This window comes from Eubalaena glacialis, chromosome 9 (assembly GCF_028564815.1).
Source record: "Eubalaena glacialis isolate mEubGla1 chromosome 9, mEubGla1.1.hap2.+ XY, whole genome shotgun sequence".
NCBI lineage: Eukaryota > Metazoa > Chordata > Mammalia > Artiodactyla > Balaenidae > Eubalaena > Eubalaena glacialis.
In genome coordinates this window covers 11081815-11109743 of record NC_083724.1, presented here as the reverse complement: position 1 = coordinate 11109743, position 27929 = coordinate 11081815, and the positions used below count along the sequence as shown (strand labels likewise).

The following is a 27929-nucleotide window of genomic DNA, read 5'->3' as shown; positions in this document are numbered from 1 at the left end:
CCCCTGGCATTTCGCTTGTAAGTCGTCTCCAAGTAGCTCTGGCTTACTTACTCAGCCGGGGAGGTAAGGCCCCAGGACGACCCGGCCAGTTCAGCTCTGGAGAAATACACAGCTGGGTCGAACCCAGGCCGCTAGGACCCCTCCCGGCTCCCTTCCAAGGGCGCGCCCTGGTGACCCGGCCCTGGCAGTGGAGAGCGGTTGGCCGCTGCGCTCTTCCGGGGTCTGGAGGAGGGGCGAAGGTCCAAGAACCGCCCCAATTGGGACGGAGTCACGGCCCAGGACTGGCCTAAGCCGCTGCAGGTAATGCGGTCCGGAGGTGGGGGGCTCCGGGACCCCGGTTTGAAGCGTTCCCGGGCAGGGGGTTGGGGGGCCGCATCCTTTAAGGGAGTGGAGCTGGGCCGGGTGGAAAGCGCTCGGGAGACCTCCTCTGGCTCCGGCCCAGCCACACTGACGGAAAGGAACCAGCCTGTTCTCTCCTGACCCTGTCTCCTATCCCCTAGCGCTGCCAAGCGGGGATGGGACTCGGGGATGGACCTGGCAGGGGCGGCTGCTGGAAGTCCCGGTCCAGGTGAAGTTTACTCCACTGAGCTTTAGGCTTTGGGGACAGCAGTTAGTGGCTTAGGCTGAAGATTGGATTTATCCATTCACCTCCCAGAAATCTCATCCATTTTCTTTCTTCATTCACTCATCCCTCATTTCTACTCTATGCCGGGCCCCTTGGTTGGTTCTCTGAATGAATCCGAGAGGCCCAGCTCGCTTGGAATTTATTCTAGTGGAATTTAGTCTAGAATCTAGAGAGTTTTAAATAGATGATTACATTCAGGGTGATCCCTGCAATGACGACAGCTTAATAGATACCTTCAGGTAGAGAATAAAGTAACTTGAGGATGTAAGTGGAAAGCGACAAATCAGGGAAGGTTTCACTAAGGAGGGGACATTTGAACTGGGCTTTGGAGGTTGACTAGGAGTTTTCTAGTTGACCAGAAGGGAAGGGACATTTCAGGGAAGGGAAACAGCACAGGATGCAAGTTATGAAAGGGCCTGGCATTTTAGGGGAACAAATATAGTAAGAACAGTTCAATATAGCAAGAAATTGTAGAGGTGAGTTCCTGAAAAGAAGGTTGAGACCAGAGGCTTTGAATGTCATGCTGAGGCCAGGATTTATCCTAGAGTTCAGTATTTCTTGGCCTTTTTAAATGTTTTCTTTTGATAAACATAACTACCTTATGACCTCTGAAAATTATTTTGATATATACCCCTTCCCCATGAAAACCATGGACACAGAAAACTTTAGGCAAAAAACAAAAAAACTCTGTAATTGGATTACGAAAGTTGTGTCATAGTTGCCTCCCAAATATAAGTTTATATCAAAAGGTTGGTAATGCTTATTCAAATTAATCAGGCCCTAGAAATTGGTACATCAACAGGAAAATTTTTAAAGAGGCAAGTAACCTGATTTGCTGTGTTTTTTAGGTAGAAGATAATTGTAAATGTCTAAAAAGTACCTTTCTTTCTTAGGCATAGGACACCATGAAGCAGCTGCCGGTCTTGGAGCCTGGAGACAAGCCCAGGAAAGCAACATGGTCTGTAAGGAAGGATTCAAACAGAGAAACACATGAGTTTTTTTTTCATTTATAAGTAGTTTACTAACATATTTGATCATCTATGAAAAAGGGTAGAGTTGAAACTGTCTGTGGTTTCTGGTAATTAGACTCAAACTGTCTGAGAAGGTCTTCAGAGGAAAGGTAGTGGGGCAATAATTATCACAGAGCAGATGTTGATTTTATTAAAATCCATTTGCCAGGAAGAGTAAGGCACTGACCATCTGGCATCCTCAGCTCCAACACTGTGTCTTCCCCCAAGCTCTGACTCATTTTTAAGATTTTCAGGGAATTGGATTTGGATTAAACTGGCTTCACTATTTCTTGAGCGCTTGTTCAACCAACCCTTCGTTCAGCAACTAACACTGGCCTGACAGGGCCAGCCGCTGTGTAAGTGATGCAGGTACAAAGGTGAATAGTCTCAGTGTAGTGGGGGAACAGTGACCGGTGCTGAAGCAGGGCTCACAGAGGGCTGTAGAGAGGAGGCAATGCTTCTGCAGGAACTTGGAGGAGAGCCCCTGATCTGGCTTCCCTGCGTCCACTCTTGCTCTCTACGCATCATAAATCTGATCATGGCATTCCCTGGTTTAAAACCCTTTTGTGCCTCTCCATTGGTCTTAGGATAAAAACCAGAGTCCTTAAAATGGCCCACTGGGCCCTGCGTGATCTGTCCCTGCCTGTCTTTCCAACCTCAAGTCCCCTTACTCAGCCTTTGTTATCTTTCTCTTCCTTTAACGTGGCTTGCACTGTCCCACTCAGGAACTGTATGTGCTGGTCCCTCTACCTGGATCATTCTTTCCCCCCATCTTTTGTCCCTCTCTTTGCCCAGCTAACTTCTACTCATACTTCAGATTTCAGTTGAAATGGGGCTCCTTCAGGAAGTCTTCTTTGACCACCCCTGTCCCCACCTACCTCTCCTTACAGGGTAGGGTCCCCCTGTGATATGTTCTCATACTATATATCCTGTATATATCCTGTACTCCTTTATAACACAACCGAAATGAAATGGATATTTGGAAATTATCTGTCTAATGCTTTTCTTCCCAACTAGTCTGTCAGGGCTGTAAAGGCAGGGACTTCTTTTGTCTTATTCACCATGTAGCTGGATGGCTGTGTGCTCTTGAATAAGTAATTTAACCTTTCTAAGCCTCAGGTCCTCAGTTGTAAACCTCAGATGATGATAGTAGTACTGTCCCCAGAGGGGTTTTGTGCAAGTTAAGTGAATCCAGGGTTGTAGCGAAGTTAGCAGCATGCATGGTATGTGGTTAGTAGTCATGCAGGTGGTAATGTGGAATGTGTGAATCTGGACATCAGAAGAGAGATCTGGAAAAGAAATAGAGATTTGAAAGTCACTGATGAACATGTACAGTAGATGGGTGGTAATTGAAGCCATCAGTACATGTAAAATTGATCAGGCAAGCAAACCTAGACTGAGAAGAAGAGAACCCATGAGGATTGGGAGAAAGCTGGAGAGAAAGGAGTCAGAGAAGGAAACAGAAACTGCAGCCAGACAGGTGGATAGAGAACCAAAAGGAATGGGTGTGGGGAAGCCAGGTCAGGAGAAAGGTATGAGAAGGAGGGAAGAGCCAAGAGTACCAAATGTCAGAGAGGTCAGATAAGACTGGGCCTGAAAAACAGCTACAGAGTTTTCTTTTCCAACCAGAAAGCTTGAAGAAGTGTGCTTTCTCAGTCAGCATTCAGAATAACTTTACAGAGCAGAATGAATGGATCCTGTATTTGATTTTTTTAAATTTTTACTTATGTATTTATTTATTTGTTTTTGGCTATGTTGGGTCTTCGTTTCTGTGCGAGGGCTTTCTCTACTTGCGGCAAGCGGGGGCCACTCTTCATCGCAGTGCGCGGGCCTCTCACTATCGTGGTCTCTCTTGTTGCGGAGCACAGGCTCCAGACGCGCAGGCTCAGTAGTTGTGGCTCACGGGCCCAGTTGCTCCGCGGCATGTGGGATCCTCCCAGACCAGGGCTCGAACCCATGTCCCCTGCATTAGCAGGCAGATTCTCAACCCCTGCGCCACCAGGGAAGCCCCTGTATTTGATTTTTCAAAGTCCTAGTTTTGGCTTCCATCAGGTCGAGCTTTATGAGTAATCTGGAAAAGCTCTTAAGAATCAGTGAATGGGGCTTCCCTGGTGGCGCAGTGGTTAAGAATCCGCCTGCCAATGCAGGAGACATGGGTTCGAGCCCTCGTCCAGGAAGATCCTACATGCCGTGGAGCAAGTAGGCCCGTGCGCCACAACTATTGAGCCTGCGCTCCAGAGCCCGCGAGCCACAACTCCTGAAGCCCGGACTCCTAGAGCCCGTGCTCTGCAACAAGAGAAGCCACCGCAATGAGAAGCCCGCGCACCGCAACGAAGAGTAGCCACCGCTCACTGCAACCAGAGAAAGCCCGCGCACAGCAACGAAGACCCAGTGCAGCCAAAAATAAACAAATTAAATTAAAGAAAAAAAAAAAAAGAATCAGTGAATGATGGAGAATATTACATGGCAGAGGGAAGCATCACTGACTAGTGACAAGAGCTTTGGGACTGTTCTCATGTGATTACACATAAAGCTCTAGCCATCATTAACTGAGTCCTTCCTGCCGTGTTACAAGATTGCATGTCATTCTTCACAGCTGAGAACTATTGCTGTCTTCATTTTACAAATGAGGAAAACTAAGGTTCAGAAAGGTAAAGTGACTTCCAAAAGGGCACACATCAAGAAAGCACTTGAACTGGGACTTGAACTAGGTCTGTCTGAATTTGCAAATCGTGTTCATAACGACCGTCCTGTGCCAGGACACACCATTGTACATTTCTGGGTATCAGTTTCCCCCTCTACCAAATGGGGACAATTACTAGCCCAGGGCATCCCCACTAAGTTAATGTGAGATGAAAGCAGTGACACAATTGAAAAGTCAAAGGTTATGTGCAAAGGGAAGGTACTGTTCATTAATTAGGAAAATGCTGCTTTGCTGGATATGATTTAAAATGACTGTGTATGTATAAGACCCTTCATTCTGGTGAGACTGTTCCATGCGGAATGCAAAGAACATACCGCTGCATTTATTCTCTGCTCAGGCCTCCTGAATATACCCTCCCTTTGGCAGGTACACCTTGACCCCGGTTGGAGACAGCCCCTGTGCTCGGGTTGGCCATAGCTGCTCATATTTGCCCCCTGTTGGTGATGCCGAGAGAGGGAAGGTCTTCATTGTTGGGGGAGCAGATCCAAACAGGAGCTTCTCAGATGTGCACACCATAGATCTGGGTAAGACCAACAGCTGCGGGGAATTCCCTGGCGGTCCAGTGGTTGGGACTCTGCACTTCCACTGCAGTTTGATCCCTGGTCGAGGAACTGGGATCCTGCATGCCACTCGGCGTGGCCAGAAAAAAAAAGACCAGCAGCTGCGGAGCACATGCCCTATATGGCCAGAGAGCAGGGCTTTGTGCTGCCGGCCATGACCATTCCTAAGACTATCAGTTCAGACCAGACAGCAGGGTTTTCCTCTGAGAAAATGAACATCACTGAGAGGTCCCTAAAGTCTCAACAGACTCCAGGAATATATCCACCCAACCAAGACCACCTTGATTTGGGGGAAAGTGTCCATATGGAGCCCTGGATAACCAGCCATTCATTCATCAACCATTTCTCTGGGAGGCATTGATGCCTCCACCTCTTCTATCCACATAGCCAATTAATCACCAAATCCTAAATATCTCTTTTTTTTTTTAATTTTCTTTTTAAATTTATTTTATTTATTATTTATTTTTGGCTGTGTTGGGTCTTCGCTGCCGCATGTGGGCTTTTCTCTAGTTGCGGCGAGCGGGGGCTACTCTTCGTTGTGGTGTGCGGGCTTCTCACTGTGGTGGCTTCTCTTGCTGCAGAGCACGGGCTCTAGGCGCGTGGGCTTCAGTAGTTGTGGCACATGGGCTCAATAGTTGTGGCTCGTGGGCTCTCGAGCGCAGGCTCAGTAGTTGTGGCACACGGGCTTAGCTGCTCCGTGGCATGTGGGATCTTCCCGGACTAGGGCTCGAACCCATGTCCCCTGCGTTGGCAGGCGGATTCGCAACCACTGCACTACCAGGGAAGCCCAATATCTCTTATTTTCATCCATGTCTGTCCATTTGCACTGCTACTACTGTAGTCCAAGCATCATTATCTTTCAGCTAGACTGTTACAACAGCCTCCTCACTGGTCTGCCTGCTTCCAAGTTTACCTCCTGTACACTGCATTTTCCATACTTAGCTGAGTATTTTCTAAAATATAAATCTGATCATGTCACTCCCCAATTTCAGGCTATCCCCAACTTCATTTCTTAGCTCCCCCAAACCCACACTTGCTCCACTGAATATCCTTCAGTTCCTTGAACTCTTTTGGTCTGCAACCCTTTGCATATACAGTAAATCCCCTACATAAGAATGAGTTCTTTTCCAAGAGCACATTCGTAAGTCCAATTTGTTCTTTTTTCTCCTTAATTTTTTATTTTTGGCTGAGTTGGGTTTTTTCATTGCTGTGCGTGGGCTGCACGTGAGCTTTCTCTAGTTGCGGCGAGCGGGGGCTGCTCTTCATTGCGGTGCACAGGCTTCTCACTGCGGTGGCGTCTCTTGTTGTGGAGCGTGGGCTCTAGGTGCACGGGCTTCAGCAGTTGTGGCTCGTGGACTCTCAAGCACTGGCTCAGTAGTTGTGGCGCATGGGTTCAGTTGCTCCACGGCATGTGGGATCCTCCCGGACCAGGGCTCGAACCCATGTCCCCTGAATTGGCAGGCGGATTCCTAACCACTCCGCCACCAGGGAAGCCAATCCAATTTGTTCTTAAGTCCAACAAAGTTAGCCTAGGTACCCAACTTTTACAGATAACGCCAGACATGTGAACAAACTTATGTGATTTGGACATGAAAGTTTGTAACTCAAAGGTTCGTATGTAGGGGACTTACTGTATTGTTCCCTCTGCTTGGAAGGCTCTTCCTTTTCCTTATCATCTGGCTACTATTCATCTGTCAGATCCCAGTTAAATGACAGTTTCATCAGGAACGTTGCCCTGACACATCTGCCACTAGTTTAGGACTAGTTTAGGCACTGCCAGTGTAAAGGAGAGACTCTTCTGTTTTCCTTCTCTATTCCCATGCCTCCTCTCAACACTAGTCTTCTGTACTTCCCTTCTGACTGACAGATGTGTGGGGATTTCCCCCCACACCAAATAATTCTGCAACACCAGCTGGACGTTCTACAACTCAGTTCAGTTCTACCTGGAATTAGCATCCGATTGCACAGGTGAAGGGCTCAGTCCACGAGACTCTCCCTGCTCCCCTTCAGATGCCAATCACAAGTCCACCTGTGCTTCTGACTGACCAACTATAAATGGGAGGTTCCCATGTCACCTGCCTCAGGTTCCATTTATTTGCTAGAGAGGCTCACAGAGTTCAGGAAAATAGCCAGATAGAAGAGATGCATAGGGCAAAGTATGTGGGAAGAGGCACTTCGTGCCCTGTCCAGGTGCCCCACCTTTGCAATACCTCCATGAGTTCACCAACCTGGAAGCTCTTGCAACCCCTCCTTTTTTATGGTGGGATAATTGATTAAGTTATGACCATTGGTGATTGTCAACCCTCCGGCCCTCTCCTCTCCCCGGAGTTGGGGGTCGGGGGCACTGTCTGGGGCTGAAAAGTTCTAACCCTGTAATGTCATGGTTAGTTCCCCTGGCAACCAGCTCCCATCCTTAGGGGCTTTCCAAAAGTCACCTCATTAACATAAACTCAGGTGTGGTTGACAGGGGGTTTGTTATCAATAATAAAAGACACCTTTATCAGTCTTATCACTTAGGTCATCACAAGGATTTTCAGAGCTCTGTGCCTGGAACAGATGAAGACCAAATATGTATTTCTTAATGTAAATCACAATGACACAACCACTCTCTGTGTTTCCATAGTATCCTGTACTTTCCCATCTTTATCCCCCTTCACAGCCCTTTTCACATGTGATTGTTGTCTGTCTTCCCCACCAGAGTATAAGCTCCTTGGAAACAGGGAACATGGTTATAATGACATGGTTATATTGCTTCTCATTGTATCCCCAGCCATTACCACAGTGCCTGGCACAGAGTAGGTGCTTTATAAGTATTTGGATGAATGAATGAGCAACTACTATGTACCACACAATGGCAGAAGAAAATTGGTGTTTTGGTACATGTTTTTTCGGTTTTTTTTTTTAAGCTTTTTTTAAAAAAATTATTAGCACCTTTAATTATTTATTTATTTATTTATTTATTTATTTATTTATTTATTTATTGGGCTGTGTTGGGTCTTCATTTCTGTGCGAGGGCTTCCTCTAGTTGCGGCAAGTGGGGGCCACTCTTCATCGCGGTGCGCGGGCCTCTCACTATCGTGGCCTCTCTTGTTGCGGAGCACAGGCTCCAGACGTGCAGGCTCAGTAATTGTGGCACACGGGCTTAGTTGTTCTGCGGCATGTGGGATCTTCCCAGACCAGGGCTCGAACCCGTGTCCCCTGCATTGGCAGGCAGATTCTCAACCACTGCGCCACCAGGGAAGCCCTGTTACATGTTTTGTTAGGTCCGTGTGTAACGTTGCTGTCTACTGTTGTTTTTTTTTTAATAAATTTATTTATTTTATTTTATTTATTTTTGGGTGCGTTGGGTCTTTGTTGCTGCACGTGGGCTTTCTCTAGTTGTGGTGAGCAGGGGCTACTCTTCGTTGCAGTGCGTGGGCTTCTTATTGAGGTGGCTTCTCTTGTTGTGGAGCACGGGCTCTAGGTGCGCAGGCTTAGTTGCTCTGCAGCATGTGGGATCTTCCCGGACCAGGGCTCGAACCCGTGTCCCCTGCATTGGCAGGCGGATTCTTAACCACTGCGCCACCAGAGATGCCCCTGTGTATTGTTTTGATCTCAATTGTTTACTAACCAAATGTGCAGGAGAGTCTGCATGTAAAACTTGAAGTGGTTTGACCTCTCTTGATAATCTTGGAAGATCTGACATCAGTACGCCTGTATGTCTACATGGTGACAGTTTTTTGCAACTGAGCTGCCACTTATCAGTGGGGCTCTCATTCTCCAATTTCCTCCAATCCTCTGTAGGCATTTGAATTTCTACACCCTGTACTAGGAAATCAAAGGTAAATTAAATCTCTTTCAGCTCTCAAGAAGCTTGCTGTCTAGTACAGTTACAATTCTGTCGTGACCTATTACTAGCTTTGTGACTCTGGCTAAACCACCTAAACCATCTGGGCTTCAGTGTCCCATAAAATAGGGATAGTAACTTGCTTCACTTGGCACTTGTAATGATCTAACAAGATAATGCCTGTAAAGGTCATATGTAAGTGGTTTACTAATTAAAATAACTAATAAGTTAGGTATTAATAGTCTGTGAAATTGTTTTAGCCAGAAGTCATTTACTTGCAGGTAATAGAAACTCTCTTAAACCAGCAAAAAAAAAAGAAAGAGAATCCAAAGGCAGGAGATTTGGCCTAGCCTCAGGAGAGAGTGGAAGCAAGAATTAGAAAGCTGTCAAAAACCATCTACTTCTTCCCTCACTCTCTGTGGAGAGATCTGCTTCTTTATGTAGATGTTTCATTCTTCTCTTCCCCATACTTTGGCTTTCTCTCCTTCTCCACACATGGTAGAAGATGGCCACCCAAACCCAGAAATCTATTTGAATTCCAGATTCTTGGGAGAGAGGATCTGATTGGCCCATTTTGGGTCCAGTGACTACCTTTGACCCTATCAGCTAAGGCTAGAAAGTCAAGGTGTAGTACAACCAAGTCTCCTGGAATCTATCGCTGGGGTTGGGAGAGTGGGGACAGTTCCCGTAGAAGAGGGTTTATGGACGAGTCAGACGCCCCCCCCGCAAGTGTCTGATATACAAATTTTTGGAGGTTGACCACATTCCCTTTAAGTGATCTGATGGTTGTTCACTTATGTTTTTGACCCTTTTCTCCTCAGTACCCTCCCCCAAGTTTGTTAACCAGTATAAGCCATTGGCAGCCCCAATCTAGGAACTGGGTGAAATGTTTTCTAGGAACACACCAGTGGGATTTAGCCACCTCGGAGGGCCTCTTGCCCCGGTACGAGCATGCCAGCTTTGTTCCCTCCTGCACACCTCACAGCATCTGGGTGTTTGGAGGTGCCGACCAGTCAGGAAATCGAAATTGCCTACAAGTTCTGAATCCTGGTAAGTAGCCAAAGGTTATTTATTTACCAAAATGAATAAATAAATCCAATTCCAATTCCTGTACCAAAGCCCACGTGGATTGTACTGACTAATCCATTTAACTTTGCTGACCTCATAGAAAACAGAAATTTTAACTTCTGGCAGAATCTGAAAATAATAGAATTACATTTTGTTTTCCTTGTAACGTGTACAAACTATCCATTTCTTAAAAGCCAAAGCTGGAAGAGACTTCAGAGAAAAGCTATGCCAAGCGGGCAACCCAGGTCCCACAAGGGGAAGTGACTTTCCTAAAGTCACCAGGGAGCCAGGGACTGGGGCAGGCTAGAACCGAAGTCGCCTATATCGGAAGTCTCAAATGGGGGCGATGGTGCCCCCCAGGGGACAGTTGGCCATGTCACACCTCGGGGCAGGGAATCAAGTGGGTAGAGGCCAGAGACGCTGCCATACATCCTGTAATGCACAGGAAGGCCCCTCACAGTGAAGAATTATATGGTCTAAAATGTCAGTAGTGCCAAAGTTAAGAAACCCTGATCTAGATCCTCCTAGTATGTTTCTTTTTTTTTTTAAAGTTTATTTGTTGTGATTGTTTATGAGATATTTCTATATATATATATATATTTTTTAAATTTATTTAATTTATTTAGTTTTGGCTGAGTTGGGTGTTCGTTTCTGTGTGCCAGCTTTCTCTAGTTGCGGTGAGCGGGGGCTACTCTTTGTTGCAGTGCACAGGCTTCTCATTGTGGTGGCTTCTTGTTGCAGAGCACGGGCTCTAGGCATGCAGGCTTCCGTAGTAGTGGCTCGGGGGCTCTAGAGCGCAGGGTCAGTAGTTGTGGCGCACGGGCTTATTTGCTCTGCGGCATGTGGGATCTTCCCGGACCAGGGCTCGAACCCGTGTCCCCTGCATTGGCAGGCGGATTCTTAACCACTGCGCCACCAGGGAAGCCCGCTCCTAGTATGTTTCTTTTAGTCAAAAAGTGCAAAGCTCCTGACTAGTCTCACTGGCAGTTTTATCACAGAGGAAGCAGTTTGGGGACATCACTACTGCGAGGATGTTGCTGAACCACCCATGGGAGGTGGACCTGACTTTTTGTCAGTTAAAAACATTTTTTGTTGTTGTTTTTCTCTTTATAAATATAATTTATATTCATTGTAAAATATTTGAAAAGTGTAAATAAGTGGACAAAAGCCATCCACAATCCTGTGACCTAAGGCTATTAATAACAGTTCTGTGTACTTCCTTTCTGTTTTTTCTCTGCATTTTTATAAACCTGAGATCATCCTATTTCACCACTACACTCTTGTATCTTTTCCTTTTTAATTTCATAATTAGCACAGAAATGATTCCCTATTAATCAGGCTTTGTTGAAATCATTTTTAATGGCTGCATCACACTTTTTTAAGATTTATTTATTTAATTTATTTTTGGCTGCATCTTAGTTGCAGCACATGGGATCTTTCCTTGTGGCGCATGGGCTTCTCTCTAGTTGTGGCGTGTGGGTTTTCTCTCTCTAGTTGTGGCGCGCGGGCTCCAGGGCGCATGGGCTCTGTAGTTTGCGGCACGTGGACTCTCTAGTTGAGGCACGAGGGCTTAGTTGCCCCGTGGCATGTGGGATCTTAGTTCCCTGACCAGGGATCGAACCTGCGTCCGCTGCTTTGTAAGGTGGATTCTTTACCACTGGACCACCAGGGAAGTCCCTCAATTTTTATGACAATACCATAATTCCCCTGGTTTTTTTTTTTTAACATATAGGTTGTCTTCAGATTTTTATCATTATAAATAACAAAGCAGTGAACATCTTTGTTCAGAAATCATTGACTGTATTTCAGATTATTGCCTTAGGGTCTTCCCTGGTGGCGCAGTGGTTAAGAATCCGCCTGCCAATGCAAGGTACACGGGTTCGACCCCTGGTCCGGGAAGATCCCACATGCTGTGGAGCAACTAAGCCCGTGCGCCACAACTACTGAGCCTGTGCTCTAGAGCCTGCGAGCCACAACTACTGGGGCCGCTCACCACAACTACTGAAGCCCGCACACCTAGAGCCCGTGCTCCGCAACAAGAGAAGCCACCTCAACGAGAAGCCTGCGCACCGCAACGAAGAGTAGACCCCGCTTGCTGCAAGTAGAGAAAGCCCACACGCAGCAACGAAGACCCCAAACAGCCAAAAATAAATAAATAAAAAGAAAAAAAAAGTTCTTCCATTTAAAAAAAAAAAAAAAATTATTGTCTTAGAACTCATGCCGAGAAATAAAAGAACTAGATAAAACACTGGACTTTAAGTCTTTTAGTACATGCTATCAAATTGCTCTCCAGAAAGTTTTTTTTTTAACATTTTTTCTTTTTGGCTGCACTCCGTGGCTCGCGGGATCTCAGTTTCCCAACCAGGGATTGAACGCAAGCCACGGCAGTGAAAGCCCAGAATCCTAACCACTAGACCACCAGGGAATTCCCTATCCAGAAAGATTTTTTTCAACTTATCCTCTCTCCAACTGTGTTTAATAGTTCTTGTTTGACTCCTGACCAGTATTGAATTTATAATTTTTAAGCACTGCTAATTTGATAGGCAAAAAAAACCTTGTATCTAATTGTTTAAATATGCATTTTGTTAATTACTAGTAATCTGGACATTTTCCCCATAACAGTCAACTCTTGCCCAGTTCCCTCTATCGATAACAGATTTATTTTTACGACAGCTGGTCTTTGTCATTTGGGGATAGTAACAGTTCCTACCTTGTTAAGTTTGGCAAGAATTTAACTCAAATCTGGCACATACTTAATGCTCAATAATTGTTGTTGTGGTTGATGTAGCTATGGTTCGACAGATGGAAATCAGTTCTAGATTTGATGGAGATCAGTCCCTTTGATTTTCAATGATGGCATCTATTTAAATAAAATACAGTGAGAATTTGGAAAGCTTTTGTCAAAGGAATTGATTTTCTACCAGATCCTTTTTCTCTCCTAGAAAGTATAGTTTGACACCATGCCCAGGAAATATGAAAGATGTAAGTGAATCATTAGTTGCGTTTGTTACTAAGGCGAGTCCCTCAGCTGGCTTAGGACTCCTTTCGTATTATTTGTGCTAACGTTTGGCTTGGCAGCCACACCATCCCAGGATCTTCTGACCCTGGAGGTTGTGCCCCTTCTAACTCCCCCTAAAATCCAAAAGCTATCCAAGATCTGTAGCTATAGAGACAATTACGTTATGCTTTGTTTTGGGGTTTTTGTTTTTTTTTTTTTTTGGCCATGCAGCTTGCGGGTCTTAGCACCCCAATCAAGGATCGAACCCATGCCCCCTGCAGTGGAAGCGTGGAATCTTAACCACTGGACCACCAGGGAAGTCCCCATTATGTTTTGGATATAGGCTGAGACTTGTTTGGTCTCCAGGCTCATGTTTTGAGTCCCACACATATTACACATGCTTCGTGCGCCACTTTGTATACTGAATGAAGACCTTTACAAAAGGCACAGAATTTCCCAGTCAAGAAATAATTCCTGGGAATTCCCTGGCACTTTCACTGCCGTGGGGTCAGGTTCAATCCCTGGTTGAGGAACTAACATCCCACAAGCCACGCGGCACGGGAGGGAGGGAGGGAGGAAGGGAGGGAGGAAGGGAGGAAGGGAGGGAGGAAGAATTCCTAGTGTGTTGTAGTGGAATAAGTATGGGAGTTTTGACAGATCTGTGTTCAGAGCCCTGCTCTACTACTCACCAACACTGTGACCTGGGAGAAAGGATTTAGACTTTCTGAGCTTCGGTTCCCTCATCTGCAAAGTGGAGGTACTTTCCACCCGCCTCCCAGGGTTGACTGAGGATAGTGGGGATGGCAGAGTGCTCAGGGCAATGATTCTGTACAAGGGAGGTGCTCAGTTACTGCTTGTGTTTCTATAAAATTCATGCTTCATTCTGAAAAGAAATAAGCTTCTGCACACCTACCCACGTGGTGAAATTTTATTCTCAAGTCAGAAGAGTGGAAAATACATAGATCTTGGTGGTGTTGAAACAGAAGTTGAATCCCAACTCAGCCATTTACTAGCCATGTAACCTTAAATGAGTGACTTAATCTGTCTCTGCTTCAATTCCTTATCTGTAAAATGGGGAAACTAGTATTTACTTAGCACTTACTGTGTAGTAGGGGCAATTACTGCTACTACTGAAGCTGTAATAATATTGTCTACTTTCTTTTAATGGCCACATATCCTGAGAAACTTGGCACATTTAGTTTTCTTGCATCTAGTGGGAATGAATTTTAGCAGCTGTTGGGCTCCTCTGAATGGGCACAGGGCAGGGTAGTCAGTCATCAAAGGGGAGTAGGGTTCAGAGAGGATGTTTGAAGGCCTCCAAAAACAAACTGGCCTCATTCTTAATTGTACTTGTGGCTTTTCAATCTTGGGAATTTGGGTCTATCTGGACAAACTCTAAGTATTGCCCCCTACCCCTCCTTGAATTTGGTGGCATGAGATCCCCGCCTAGACCTACACTGTCCGCCTTAAGGATTGGGGTTTGCAAAATGACCTTGCCCAGCCCCAGAGTTGATGTCAGAGGCCCCTCAGCCTGGGTGTTTTAGATACCTACCTTCTCTGTGGACCAGAAACGAGGACTTGGACCACGCCAAAGGTGACCAGCCCACCACCATCCCCAAGAACATTCCACACGTCATCGGCAACCATCGGAAACCAGCTGTATGTCTTTGGGGGCGGAGAGAGAGGCGCCCAGCCCGTGCAGGATGTGAAGCTGCATGTGTTTGATGCAAGTATGGACTCGGGGGAACCCTGGGGCTGCCACTTACCTGGTCAGGGTTACCCCGGCCTGCAGCTTACCCGATGAAGGAAGCAGAGGTTAGAAAATGACAACCTGGCTGTGTGTCTCACTTCTAGACTTCTTCAGTATATCTCTTAGCTGATATCTTCTACCCATAGCAAAATTTGCATTTAAAAAGGAATAATTGATCAATTTAAAAAATTTAAACAGTATAGTTTATAAAGCAAAAAAGTAAAATGTTACCCCTTACACCTTTCCTTCCCACTCCCCAGACAGAGGTAAACACTGTTAGCCATTCCTAATGTCTACCTCCAGATTTTCCTGTGCAATTATAAATCATATGCACATGTGTTTATGAACATCTATGAATTTTCTATGGATTTTGAAATTATATAAAAACTTTAAAACACACACATAGAATTATTAAATTATAAATGTTGGTCTGCCTCTTACTTTTGCAGGTCTAAGGGCAGATCTTAGTACTAGTCGAAAGTATAAACTTTGAAGCCATAGGACAGGGACTCAGGACCAGATCTGACATCTAGTTTCTGTATTACTTTAGACTAATTTCTTAATCTCTCTAGGCCTTAGTTTGCTGATGTGTAAAATAGAGATAGTAGTAGTGCCTACCACAAAGAGTTGGAAAGATTAAATGAGATAATGTGATACAGTGCATAGCACAGTGCCTAACACATAGGAAGCACCTAATGAATAATCATTGTGTTATCATTATTATTCCTTCATTTAATCACACATCATGGATCTTTCCTAAGTCAGAAATTTCCTTGCAAAGCATATCTTTGTGTGGGAATCCCTATTCATTCAGTCATTTTCCTATTGACTGACTTTTTGCTGACAGTGTTACAGTGAATATATACATTAATTTCTGCACATGTTGCAACATTTAATATGGACTAGATGCTAAGGAGTGGAATTACGTAGGGTCAAAATGGTATGAACATTTAAAATTCTGAGACCTCTTGCCAAATTTTTGTCTAAGTAGTATTTATTTACATTTCTTCCTCTTACTAGTGGGCATTTATGAATAATACTTTACAAATAGCATGTGACAAAAATAATTTTCATGTGTGTTTTTGCAGCCTTTTTTGAGAAAAGGCAATAAGCAAAATTTCAAACTTACAAAGTTTAAATTAAGAATTAAGACACGTCACAGTATGACTTTATCCAGAAAGAATGGACTGTGTGATTCTTTTAAAGCGGTTTTAAAATTTTAAATAATATTGGTTTTGAATATATAAAACTGTAAGAGAAAAATATATATATGTATATATATGTATATATATAAAAAATACTATCACCCCAAAATTGTTAACATTTCAGTACAACTACGGTGTTTTTTTTTAAATAGCAGAGATAATTCTAGGTGTACTATTTGTATCCTGTATTTTTCACTTAAGCATTTCCCCTGTAATCACAAAGTTTTTTCAATGTTTTTAATGAATACATAGTATTCTATCATGACTGTAGCAATAACTCACCCATTCACCTGTTGATGGACTTAGGCTATTTCCAATTCTTCTCTATTACAAACAACGCTGTGGTAAACATATTTATGCATAAACTTTTTCTGATTATTTCAAATTGTATTCTTTGGAACTCTGGGGGCTCCTTGAACAACCTTCAGGCATGTCACAAATGGTAATTCAGAGATAAGTTGTTTGGCAGGCTTTTGTCTCAGATAATTTTTGTAGCACTCCTTTAAGACTTATCTGGTATGTTGAAATGATTGATTTTCCTGAATTCTATATATACAATTACAATATATACAATATACAATATATACAATTTTGAAGATATGAAGGGTTTTCAATAGGTAAAATACATCTGCACTATTTGGATCATACCCATATTAATAACTCTCATGTATTGAGTACTTTCTCTGTGCCTGTGCTTTCCATACATTATCTCATTTAATCCACACTTCAACCCTGAGAGGTAGGTATTATCAGGTAGTTTCTCCTCATTTTACAACTACAGAAACTGAAGCTTATAGAATTAACTGGTGCAAGGCCACATAGTTATTCAGTGAAATAACCTGGTTTTAACTCTAAATCCCATGCTCTAACCATTATCCTATACAACCACTTCAGGAGGCCCTGCTAACTTTAAAAGTAGTCTATTTTTTTCCCCACCCTTCCAGCAAATCAATTAAGAATATTGTCTTAAAAAAGAGAAAACTCTGAAGGCCTGTCCCAGAAGAAGTAGACTCATTCTTTTTAACTCTGGGGCAGTTCTAGGTTGAAGAAACTTAAGGGAGGTCTTTTTTTGATTCAAAGCAAGAAGTGGTTCCTTAATGCCCAGTAGAAGGGGCAGGCATATTAGGCAGTGAATTCTCCAGCCCTGGATGTGTACCAGCAGAGGCCGTAAAGGCTGTGGACGGAGGGAGGCCTGGGTTGGGTTGGCAAGTTGCAGTGAATGACCCCCCAGGTCCCTCTCTGCTTGGAGCATCTCTGCTTGCTGGGAGGTGAGGCTTAGGTGTATTTCTCGTGTTCTTGCTTCATAACTTTGTCATCTAATGTCACTGAATTTATTTTTCTAGATACCCTGACCTGGTCACAACCAGAGACACTTGGAAAACCTCCGTCCCCTCGGCATGGTCATGTGATGGTGGCAGCAGGGACAAAGCTCTTCATCCATGGAGGCTTGGCAGCGGACAATTTCTATGATGATCTCCATTGCATTGATATCAGTAAGTAGGGTGGAGGGCATGGGGGCTTGTCTGCTTAAGATTAAATAAAATATGCTTTGATTGACTAGAGCCTTGCTCTTGACCAGCCAGCAGGATCTTCACTAGATTCTGTGAAATGTGGCCTGAATAATAATAAGAAATAATAATAACAATAAAAGCACATATTTCTGTTTGCCATGTACCTACCCATTAATTATTTCTTATCCTTCCAACAACCCTGCTCTTTCATTAAAATTCATTATGCTTTGTGTTTCCCTACTGGATTTCTTTCAAGCAGTACCCATTAACCCCATGGATAACTTCTAGAGTGTGTCTGGAGGTAGACAACCAGAACTGTCACGCTGAATTGTTAAAAACACTGAGAAAAGGAAAGTTAGGGATAACATGAGAATTGTCTTTAAGTGTCTGAAGGGCTGATGTGCCCTAGAGAGCCTGGACTCTTTCTGGATCATTCTTGCAGACTATGAGCTCCTTTAGGGCAGGGACTTGTCTCTTTTTTTTCCGCCAGTGTATTTCCAGCATTGAGCACAGTGTCTGGCAGGTCGCGAGTGATGAGTGCATATCTGTTAAGAGTGGACAGATAGGGACTTCTTTGGTGGTCCAGTGGTTAAGACTCCGCGCTTCCACTGCAGGGGGCATGGGTTCGATCCCTGGTTGGGGAACTAAGATCCTGTATGCCGCACAGTGCGGCCAAAAAAATTTTAAATATTAAAAAAAAAAAGTGGACAGATGAACAAATGAATATGTTCTGCGTTGCTCCAGATGACAGGAATTGGAACTATGGGCAGAATGCATGAGAACTGCTGTGCAGTGTATTGGGCTACCTTGCCAAACAATAGGTTCTCTGGTTTGGTGACATCTGAGGCCAGCTGACACTGGCTTGGATTCCTGCATTGCCTAGGATATTTGGCTGGACTGGGTGATTCTACCTTCCAACTCTGAGTTGCTGGACCCCTGCCTTGAACTGACAGATGGAAAATATCTTCACAGAAGCATTCCTTGCAAGCAGTCAAACAGAGTTTTAATGCTTATTTTATTTAGTTTTTTCTTTAAAAAAATTTTTTTTAATTAAAAAATATTTTTTTAGGCTGCATTGAGTTTTAGTTGCGGCACACGGGATCTTCATTGCAGCATGTGGGATCTTTCGTTGCAGCGCACGGGCTTCTCTCTAGTTGTGGCGTGTGGGTTTTCTCTTCTCTAGTTGTGATGCACGGGCTCCAGAGAGCGTGGGCTCTGTAGTTTGCAGCACGGGGGCTCTCTAGTTGAGGCGCGCGAGCTCAGTAGTTGCGGCGCATGGGCTTAGTTGCATCATGGCACGTGGGATCTTAGTTCCCTGACTAGGGATCAAACCTGCGTCCCCTGCATTGGAAGGTGGATTCTTTACCACTGGACCACAAGGGAAGTCCCTTAATGCTTATTTTAAAAAAGAAAGTCCTTTTCTCTTGTGCAAGGAACTACTTCCTAACTATTTTTCCTCCTTTCCAACCCAGGTAGTTCTCTAAAACCTAAAATCCAGTGATATCCTGCCTCATTTAAATTCTTGTCTGAAAAGTTGCAACTACCTGCAGAAATAGGTTGGGAATAGGTGCTGAGGCAGCACGTTACAGCATAGAGAACACAGGTTTTGGAGTCAGACCTGAGTACAATTCTAGCTCTGCCACCTGCTAGCTGTGGGATCTCCGACAAGTCTCTTTCCCTCTCTAATCCTATTTCTTCATCTTTAAGAAGAAAGAAGGTAGGCAGAAGTAATAGCAATTGCATACCGCTATTAAGAGAATGAAGTAAGCAAGATACTTAGTGTCTAGCCAGTACTCACAAAGTTGCTTTCTAAGGAACTGTATTTCAAACATGCACGTGTGTGCACATACAGGCATGCTTGCACACACAAAACACACACACACACACACACACACTTGGAACCTCACCTACTTCTGGGCTCCAAAATACTTAATGGTGATGGTCACCAAAGACTGGATCACATTCCTCAGTGTGCTCCAAAGACCACCCACATCAGAATCACCTGGGATGCTTGTTAAAATTATAGATGACTGAGCCCCTCCCTCCCTCCCTGGACTAGCCAAACAGAATTTCAGCTCCCCCAAGTGATTTTTGTGCACACCAAACCTTGCTATAGGATCTCTCAGAACTCTCAGTGAATGAAGTTCAGTGATTGGTTTGCAAACTGCAGGTGTCTGACAGGTGAAGTTTGAAACCACAGTCTAGGCCATGTTGTACCTAAACACTTTCTGTCTCTTGGCAGGTGACATGAAGTGGCAGAAGCTAAGTCCCACTGGGGCAGCTCCCACAGGCTGTGCTGCCCACTCAGCTGTGGCTGTAGGAAAGCACCTGTATATCTTTGGAGGGATGACTCCCACTGGAGCCCTGGGCACAATGTACCAGTATCACATAGGTGAGCAGGTGTTGTTCGCTGTGGGTCTTTAAGCAAATGTGACCATTCTTTGAAAAGTATCACAATGCTTTGGTCCTTCATTTTGGTCCCTCCACATCTAAATCCGAAAGAATGACAACCAGACTTTTAGGGAATGACATCATCAAAGCAGTAACAGTGCCATTAGGGGTTTTTCCCTTTTATTTCCTGTTTCTGTTAGGGCTCAGGTGACACAGCACATCACAGAGCATTTCTGGAAATTTCTTAACACAGACCCTTTTTTTTTTTTTTCCAAAATAGAAAAGCAGCATTGGACCTTGCTTAAATTTGATACTTTTCTACCCCCTGGACGATTGGACCATTCCATGTGTATCATTCCATGGCCAGTGACATGTACTTCTGAGAAAGAAGATTCAAATTCTGCCACTCTAAACTGTGCTGCTGAGAAAGGGGATTCCACTGAGAAAGGAGTAACCGAAGGTGGTGACTCTCGTGAAGAAAGTCAGACTGACACACTACTCTGTTTTGTGTTTGGTGGGATGAATACGGAAGGGGAAATCTATAATGATTGTATTGTGACTGTAGTTGATTAATAAAACTACATTTTTACTACTTTTAAATGTCAATTACTTTCAGAAAAGTTAAATGAAACCTTAGTTGTTTCATACCTCCAATATCTTCTGCACTATATATCCCTCTGGCTTTTACCTACTTTGGTAGGTAAAGAGATGAACTGGATAGCCCAGGGCAAAAACCTCTATTATATAAAGGGTTTTACCAGCAATACAACCCAGGTAACTGAGTAATAGATTGGCTGATTGTTAAGAATACTAATCACAAAAATGTTGCAGAAATCCTAATTGCTAGATACAACAAGCAGCTGTAGAAATTAGGGAGTGGACATTCACGGGTTGAAGTGTTTTTAATATTCATTAGCTGCTCCTCAGAAAGAGGTGCAGACTGTTGGCTTTGGGTATTGAAAGCCACTGGGGACAGGGACAAAGACTGGCCCTTATCTGTCCCCACTACGCCCTATCCCACTGCACATAGCACTGCAGGTCATTTTTAACGTTTGTATGGACGTTGGCCTGAAGACCCTCTGTCCAAATGCTTTTGGGCAACGCAGCAGAGGTCCGGGCCTCAGAGTAAAACTATCACACTGTCAGGTCCTAGTTCCACAAGTTAACCTTTCAGCTGGTTGCCCATCTATAGAATACCCATCCTTGGGCTGAACTGGATTTCATGTTAGCATGATAGCCTGCCCTTTATTGACCATACATTAAACTTTAGTAGGGCTAAATGTAGGTCACCATTCTAGATCCCACTCCTGTACCACTGAGATGGAGATTGACATAGCTGAGGTTCAAAAATATACCTTCACATTCTAAAATTATGAATTGAATCCAGGTGTGTAACGTTATCATCAGTGATCCATCGCTCTATCAAATCTCAAAGGAATCCAAGCAGGTATAAAGCATCATTAGTAATAAAAAGCCACCAGAAGTTTTTGAAAGGTAAGGGGAAATAGGAATTTTCAATTATGCTCAGGAAAAGTCCACTCTTGGGCACTGTAAAATGGCCCTTGCCTAGTTAAGGATATGGATGAACCTCCCACCCCTTTTCTTAGATTAGGTTAGGCATATTTCCAGAAATGACTGAATAAAAAAAAGTGTTTTCCTTACCTCAAAACGCCAAACACTCCCCTCAACCCGAGACTCTAACCTTAAAATAAATGACTAACCTAATTAGAAGCTTATCACAAAACTTAGACCAGTGTAAATAACAAACATTTATTGGTGTCACTTATGGTAGAAAAAAGTTCCTACACCAGATGCACATGACCCAATTGTTAAATAGAACATTTTCAAGGTGAACACACATCCTAACCCAGCTTTTTTACCCACTTTTGATGATAGCCAATTCTTCCTCGCCCCCCACCCCGAGACATGTGAGCAACTGCTAATGAAAAGCAGTAAACAGCCACTTGGGCTATATAGCATTTTCAACTCCACTCCAAGGTGAAGATTCCAATTACATTCGAGACTTAAGTTCTCTCAATTTTCTCCTAACGAAAGTTCCTGAGTCCAGTTATTTACAATATTACAGCACTAGCAGAGCAGTGTCTACAACTCATCTTTGTCTGCTGGTTCCTCATCACCAGTTGGGGGAGGGCCTGCACTTCCATAGAGTTTGCTGATAATTGGCTGAACAATTTCTTCTAGCTCCTTCTTTTTAGCTTTGAAATCTTCAATGTCAGCATCTTGGTGACTTTCCAGCCACTCAATCTTTTCTTCTACGGCTTTTTCCATGGTCTCCTTATCTTCAGAGGAAAGTTTACCTCCCAGCTTTTCTTTATCTCCAATCTGATTCTTTAGAGAGTAGGCATAGCTTTCCAACTCATTTCTGGTGTCAATGCGCTCCTTGAGCTTTTTGTCTTCCTCGGCAAACTTCTCAGCATCATTGACCATCCTTTCAATTTCTTCAGGTGTCAGGCGATTTTGGTCATTGGTAATTGTGATTTTATTTTTGTTGCCTGTACCTTTGTCTTCAGCTGTCACTCGAAGAATGCCATTCACATCTATCTCAAAGGTGACTTCAATCTGTGGAACCCCACGGGGAGCAGGAGGAATTCCAGTCAGATCAAAAGTTCCCAGAAGGTGATTGTCTTTCGTCAGGGGTCGTTCACCTAGAAGTCACACAAAAAAAAATTTGTTAGCTGTTACCGACAAACATTAGTACATCTGGATCCCTATCTTTCAGTCTGTTAGAGCCTGTAGTGTCAAGGGCACTCTATCAACCTAGAAGTGGGTCAGTGTTGGGAAAGGAACAGTGAGTTAAGTTACTAGTAACTCTTAATTGAATTTCATCTACTTTATAGCAGTATGAACCCTTTACTTGTTCTTGTATTTTAATATTTATTTTTTAATTTATTTATTTGGCTGCACCAGGTCTTAGCTGCGGCACGAGGGATCTTTTAGCTGTGGCATGTGAACTCTTAGTTCCAGCACGTGGGATTTAGTTCCCCGACCAGGGATTGAAACCGGGACCCCTGCATTGGGAGTGCAGAGTCTTAGCCACTGGACAACCAGGGAAGTCCTTCTTGTATTTTTGAATTTACTTATTTTCGCCATACCGCGCAGCATGTGGGATCTTAGTTCCCCGACCAGGGATCAAACCTGTGCCCCCTGCAGTGGAAGCGTGGAGTCCTAACCACTGGACAGCCAAGGAATTCCCCCAGAAGGTATTTTTAATGGGAAAGAGTGCTAGATAGCTAGATAAGAAATACATTTTAGTACTGGCTCTACCAAACTCAACACTAGTTAAATTAGGGCCCTCCCACCTGAAAATAGCAGATATTTCTTTCCCTAGACGTTTCAATAGAGTATGTTAAAAGAAGTCAAGCTCTTCATAAACATACCATGGTATTAACAAATGTAAGCAATTACCTTCATAGACCTTGATGGTAACAGTTGGCTGATTATCAGAGGCTGTAGAAAAGATTTGAGACTTCTTGGTGGGCACCACAGTGTTCCTTGGAATCAGTTTGGTCATGACACCTCCCACGGTTTCAATACCAAGTGTAAGGGGACATACATCAAGCAATACCAGATCACCTGCAAAGTTAAGTTAATCGAGCTAAGTTCTAATTCAGGAGTCACAGGAGCAATTCCAAGCAGACCCCACAAACAATACAACTTCATCTTCTCCATCTTGCCACTTGATTAGGTTCTATGCAAAATCATTTCAGAAGCAATGAATTAAATATAGTTGCTAAGGATCTTGAGACTGTGCCAGGTCTTGACCTCACTGTACCCTTTACTAGCTGTGTGAGCTTGCTGCTCATAATCTATTGCTTTCTAAAGCAACAGCTAATTATACTCTGAAGCACTATGGAAGATGCCGTGACACTGACTTACCTGTATCTTGATCACCAGAGAGTACACCAGCCTGGACAGCAGCACCATACGCTACAGCCTCATCTGGGTTTATGCCACGGGATGGCTCCTTGCCATTGAAAAACTCTTTAACCAGTTGTTGAATCTTTGGGATTCGAGTAGAGCCACCAACAAGAACAATTTCATCAATATCAGACTTCTTTAAATCAGAATCTTCCAGCACTTTCTGGACAGGCTTCATGGTAGAACGGAACAGGTCCTAGAATAAGTGACAAATTACTGTGATGATGCCTGTCATACCCAGGTATAGTCAAAATACCTAAATGCATTGTCCCAAACTCAGACAGTCTAACTAGATCTCATTAGCAAAGCAAAAAACAATGAACATACCATGTTTAGCTCTTCAAATTTGGCCCGAGTCAGGGTCTCAGAGAAGTCTTCTCCTTCATAGAAGGACTCAATTTCAATTCTTGCTTGATGTTGAGAAGACAGGGCCCGTTTGGCCTTTTCTACCTCACGCCGGAGTTTCTGCACAGCTCTGTTGTCTTTCCGAACATCTTTGCCAGTTTTCTTTTTGTAGAGCTTGATGAAGTGTTCCATGACACGCTGGTCAAAGTCTTCTCCACCCAAATGAGTATCTCCATTAGTGGCCACGACTTCAAAGACACCATTATCAATGGTGAGAAGAGACACATCAAAGGTTCCACCACCCAAGTCAAACACCAGGATGTTCTTCTCCCCTTCCCTCTTATCCAGGCCATAAGCAATAGCAGCTGCTGTACTGTTAGGAGAATAAGAAAGAAAAAAAATAAATAACTTAGTTAAGTTTACCTTTCCCCATTTGGCAAATATGCCACATTTTTTAATTTAACACTTACGGCTCATTGATGATTCTCATAACATTCAACCCAGCAATAGTTCCAGCATCTTTGGTTGCCTGGCGTTGGGCATCATTGAAATAGGCTGGTACAGTGACAACTGCATGAGTAACCTAAAATGATAACAAAAGATAATTAAACATATTTTATCACACGGCTTAACCTTTATTTAAGTTACAGCCAAGCCATCGCTTTATTAAAATGGGTATAATATATAATTTTATACCCATGGATTTGCAAGCATTAAGTGATAACACATGAAAGGTGCTCGTATTTTGTTTGGCCTACAGTAAAACACGCAAGTAGTTAAAACTGATGCATAGATGTCATTCAGATTTTTAAAACGATGAAAGCATCAACACAACACAATCAATCAAGAATAGTAATAATAAAACTGCTTGACATTGTTCTAGAAATACTTACCTTCTTTCCCAAATAAGCCTCAGCAGTTTCCTTCATTTTAGTGAGAACCATGGCAGAAATTTCTTCAGGAGCAAATGTCTTTGTTTGCCCACCTCCAACATCAACTTGAATGTACGGTTTAGTTTTCTTTTCAACCACCTATTTTAAAGAATAATTATTTTCAGACGTAGAAGCAATGACATTTTAAACTTTAAAAAGAGGAATGTCTGAGACCCACTTCTTCACCCACAGTTTGCTTTACTTTGGTCCTTTGGAGCTGAATATTCAACAGAAATACTTTAAGGAGTATAGGTGCCTGACAATTACAAGCCTCTTCAGTTTTAACCAGTCTCTTAAGGCTAAACTACTGTGGACAGAGTAGTTACGCATGAAATTTCTTTGCCAACCTTACTTTCTTAAGTTCTGTAACACACTGAAACTATTAAATAAAAATTATAGATACACCATGTCTGTATCCTTTTTGCTTGTCTCTGCACTGTTTTTCAGTACCTTGTTAATCCTAAATACTCCCACCCCCCCCAACTTTCTTTTTTCTTTTCTTTTTTTTCTCACTTTCTATTTAGAAGAGAAAAACCAGGTCGAACCTTGAAAGGCAAGAACTTGATGTCCTGCTGCACAGACGGGTCGTTCCATGTACGGCCGATGAGCCGCTTGGCGTCGAAGACCGTGTTCTCAGGATTGGAGGTGAGCTGGTTCTTGGCTGCATCGCCGATCAGACGCTCCCCTTCAGGAGTGAAGGCCACATAAGACGGCGTGATGCGGTTGCCCTGATCGTTGGCGATGATCTCCACGCGCCCGTTCTTGAACACTCCGACGCTGACGGAAAAACCGAACAGAAGAAATCAGCGATGCTCACGGCAGCCCAGGAGGCCACTCCCCATTCTCCCCTTTTCCACAAACCCCACTTACCAGGAGTACGTGGTGCCCAGGTCGATACCGACCACCGTGCCCACGTCCTCCTTCTTGTCCTCCTCCTCCGGCCGCGCTGCGCCGAGCATCAGCAGCAGCACCGCAGCCACCAGGGAGAGCTTCATCTTGCCGGCACCGTCGTCCACTCACTCAGCAGGCAGGCAGGGCTTCGCAGGCAAACCAGCCACAGGCCGCAACACGAGAGCGCACCGAGGTGCCCGAGCTGAGGACGACACAGCCCGGGGTCAGGAGGAGCAGCGTACAAGGCGAAGGGCAGGTCCGGAACTGCAGGCCGCGGTACCTACCTCTCACACGCACCAAAACCCCAAATCGACGCGCCTGTGAGAGCTCAGTCAGCGTCAATCGCGCTGTTGCCTACTCTGCTTATATAACCTCCCTCCAGCCCCGTCGTGGAGGCTGCCGATTGGCGAAGGCCCTGCTCGTTGGAGGCCGCTGATTGGTCCAGGCCACCAAGCTGGCCGCTGCGGATTCGAAGCGGCCTCCTCCGCAGCAAACGTCACTGCGACGCCCCCTGGGCTGACTCATTGGCTGCTGGGCGCGCCCAACAGCCACCAATGGGAGGCAACATCCGCCCCATGCTCCGGCTCCATTGGTTTAGCAGCTGCCTGTCCGTGACGCGACTTCCCACTCCGAGGCGGTTTCCGTCGGTAACCGCTGAGGTCCCGCCTCCACGCTGGGCCCTAAGGAGGCGGGAGCCAGTCCGGCGTGCCTGATTCCCCCGAGGCAGTGGGACCTGCGTCCCTTGCTTCTCCACTACCCGCCCGCCTGCCCTTCCTCCCTTCCTCCCGAGGGAAGCGGCTCTTCCTCCTCCTCGACTCCATCCCGTCCCAGGCAGGCAGGTATCAGCGTAGATGGTGTGATCACCTCAGAACAAATTTCTCTGCCCTTCACAGCCACTACGGGTACTAGAGTGTCCAAGCCCCAGGGCCTTCTGTTGCTCACCGGGCCGCAGCCCCCGACTGGGGCCTGGTCTGGGCACTGCCCGGCCGCGAGTCATGGCTCCTACTAGCCAGTTATGTCTCCCCGGCACCCCCTGCCCCGCTATCTTTGTCTATACCAGGCCTCTCCACATTGCCTTGCCCCACGGTAAGTCCCAGGGCAGGCCTGGCCAAAGTAATTGACTCCGGAGTCCCCTCCCCATGTGGCAGCTCTCCCCTGAAGAGCTTACTAATGCCATCACTCCCACCCTGGGATGTATCATTTTTCTAGCTTGTCACCCCCTGTCTTTCCTCTCCCTGCCCATCATTTCCCATTGTGGATCAGGTTATCATTTACAAGGCCTTCCTCATCCTTTTTGGATATGTTTTTACCTTCACTCCTTCTGGGAAAGGTCTGATCTGTGCTTAAACGCATTTGATGGACAAAGACGTCTTGATAATGCCTTACTCTTGTAGCAAAAAGTATAAAGGCTGCTATTTACTTCAGGCTTACTATGTGCCAAGCATTAGTCTGTCTCCTGTGCCTTTTGGTCCTTACAGTTCAATACTTGGCATTTCCCATTTTACAGATGAGAAAATTGAAACCAAAAGAGATTAATTAACTAGCTTAAAGTCATAGAGCTGATAAGTGATGGAGTTAGGATATCCAAGTCAGCTTGACTCCGTAGCCAATGCTCTTAACAATTTTTAAAAATGAAGTTCATTTATTCAACAAATCTTTTTGGAGGACCTACTAGAGACGGGCCAGAGGCCTGACACAAAATATTTTTGAGATGATTACAGAAAATTCATGGGACTTAATCATAGTCAGGAGCTAATGACTCTAGTATTTTTTGCACTAAATGTTTTCTTGAGATTCACTAGTATGAGCAATACTGTGTTCAGGTAGCACTGAAACATCTTACACACAGTTGACTAAGATGCTGAGCCTAGGAGTCAGTACTCAAGAATTTTCCTATCTCCTTTAGTGCTCCTCAAGGTTATACTGGTGACTCAGAGTTGACTCCATTCTTACTACAGAAGTTGCATCATCCGTCTCTTTCAACAGGATTTGTATACTGCTGTAACACTGACCCTTCTTTAGGTTACATTAGTCCATTATCAAGATAGAAATCACCATTCCACCACATTACAGCTACGTATAATTTCAAGCAAATTTTCTGTATATATCATAGTCCATATCCATTAAAAACAGAGCTCTTAGTTTCAGCCTCACTCTTGATTGATGGAGTAACC

General features: G+C 44.4%; 2 protein-coding genes across 4 annotated transcripts; one reads left to right on the top strand and one right to left on the bottom strand.

Annotated features, from left to right (window-relative positions):
• The first annotated feature begins 71 nt into the window (after nt 1–71).
• RABEPK (Rab9 effector protein with kelch motifs) lies at nt 72–20221 on the top strand. Of its 2 annotated transcripts, XM_061199938.1 has the most exons (8): nt 74–300; nt 1519–1583; nt 4706–4863; nt 9623–9775; nt 14360–14521; nt 17090–17239; nt 19500–19649; nt 19929–20221. In XM_061199938.1, exons 2-8 carry the CDS (start codon nt 1531–1533, stop codon nt 20219–20221), a joined length of 1119 nt encoding a protein of 372 aa, XP_061055921.1. In that variant the 5' UTR covers nt 74–300; nt 1519–1530. The 2 variants fall into 2 exon arrangements, with proteins under 2 accessions (XP_061055922.1, XP_061055921.1); XM_061199939.1 differs by lacking the exon at nt 9623–9775 and having other exon boundaries at nt 72–300.
• Nucleotides 20222–21404: 1183 nt separating this feature from the next.
• On the bottom strand, nt 21405–26123 carry HSPA5 (heat shock protein family A (Hsp70) member 5). 2 transcript variants are annotated; one of them, XM_061199937.1, is made up of 9 exons: nt 26040–26123; nt 25735–25957; nt 25410–25641; nt 24826–24963; nt 24403–24515; nt 23915–24305; nt 23546–23783; nt 23075–23242; nt 21405–22314 (listed from the first exon to the last, which is right to left on the bottom strand). In XM_061199937.1, exons 2-9 carry the CDS (start codon nt 25857–25859, stop codon nt 21752–21754), a joined length of 1968 nt encoding a protein of 655 aa, XP_061055920.1. In that variant the 5' UTR covers nt 25860–25957; nt 26040–26123; the 3' UTR covers nt 21405–21751. The 2 variants fall into 2 exon arrangements, with proteins under 2 accessions (XP_061055920.1, XP_061055919.1); XM_061199936.1 differs by having other exon boundaries at nt 25735–26101.
• Between the last annotated feature and the right edge of the window lie 1806 nt (nt 26124–27929).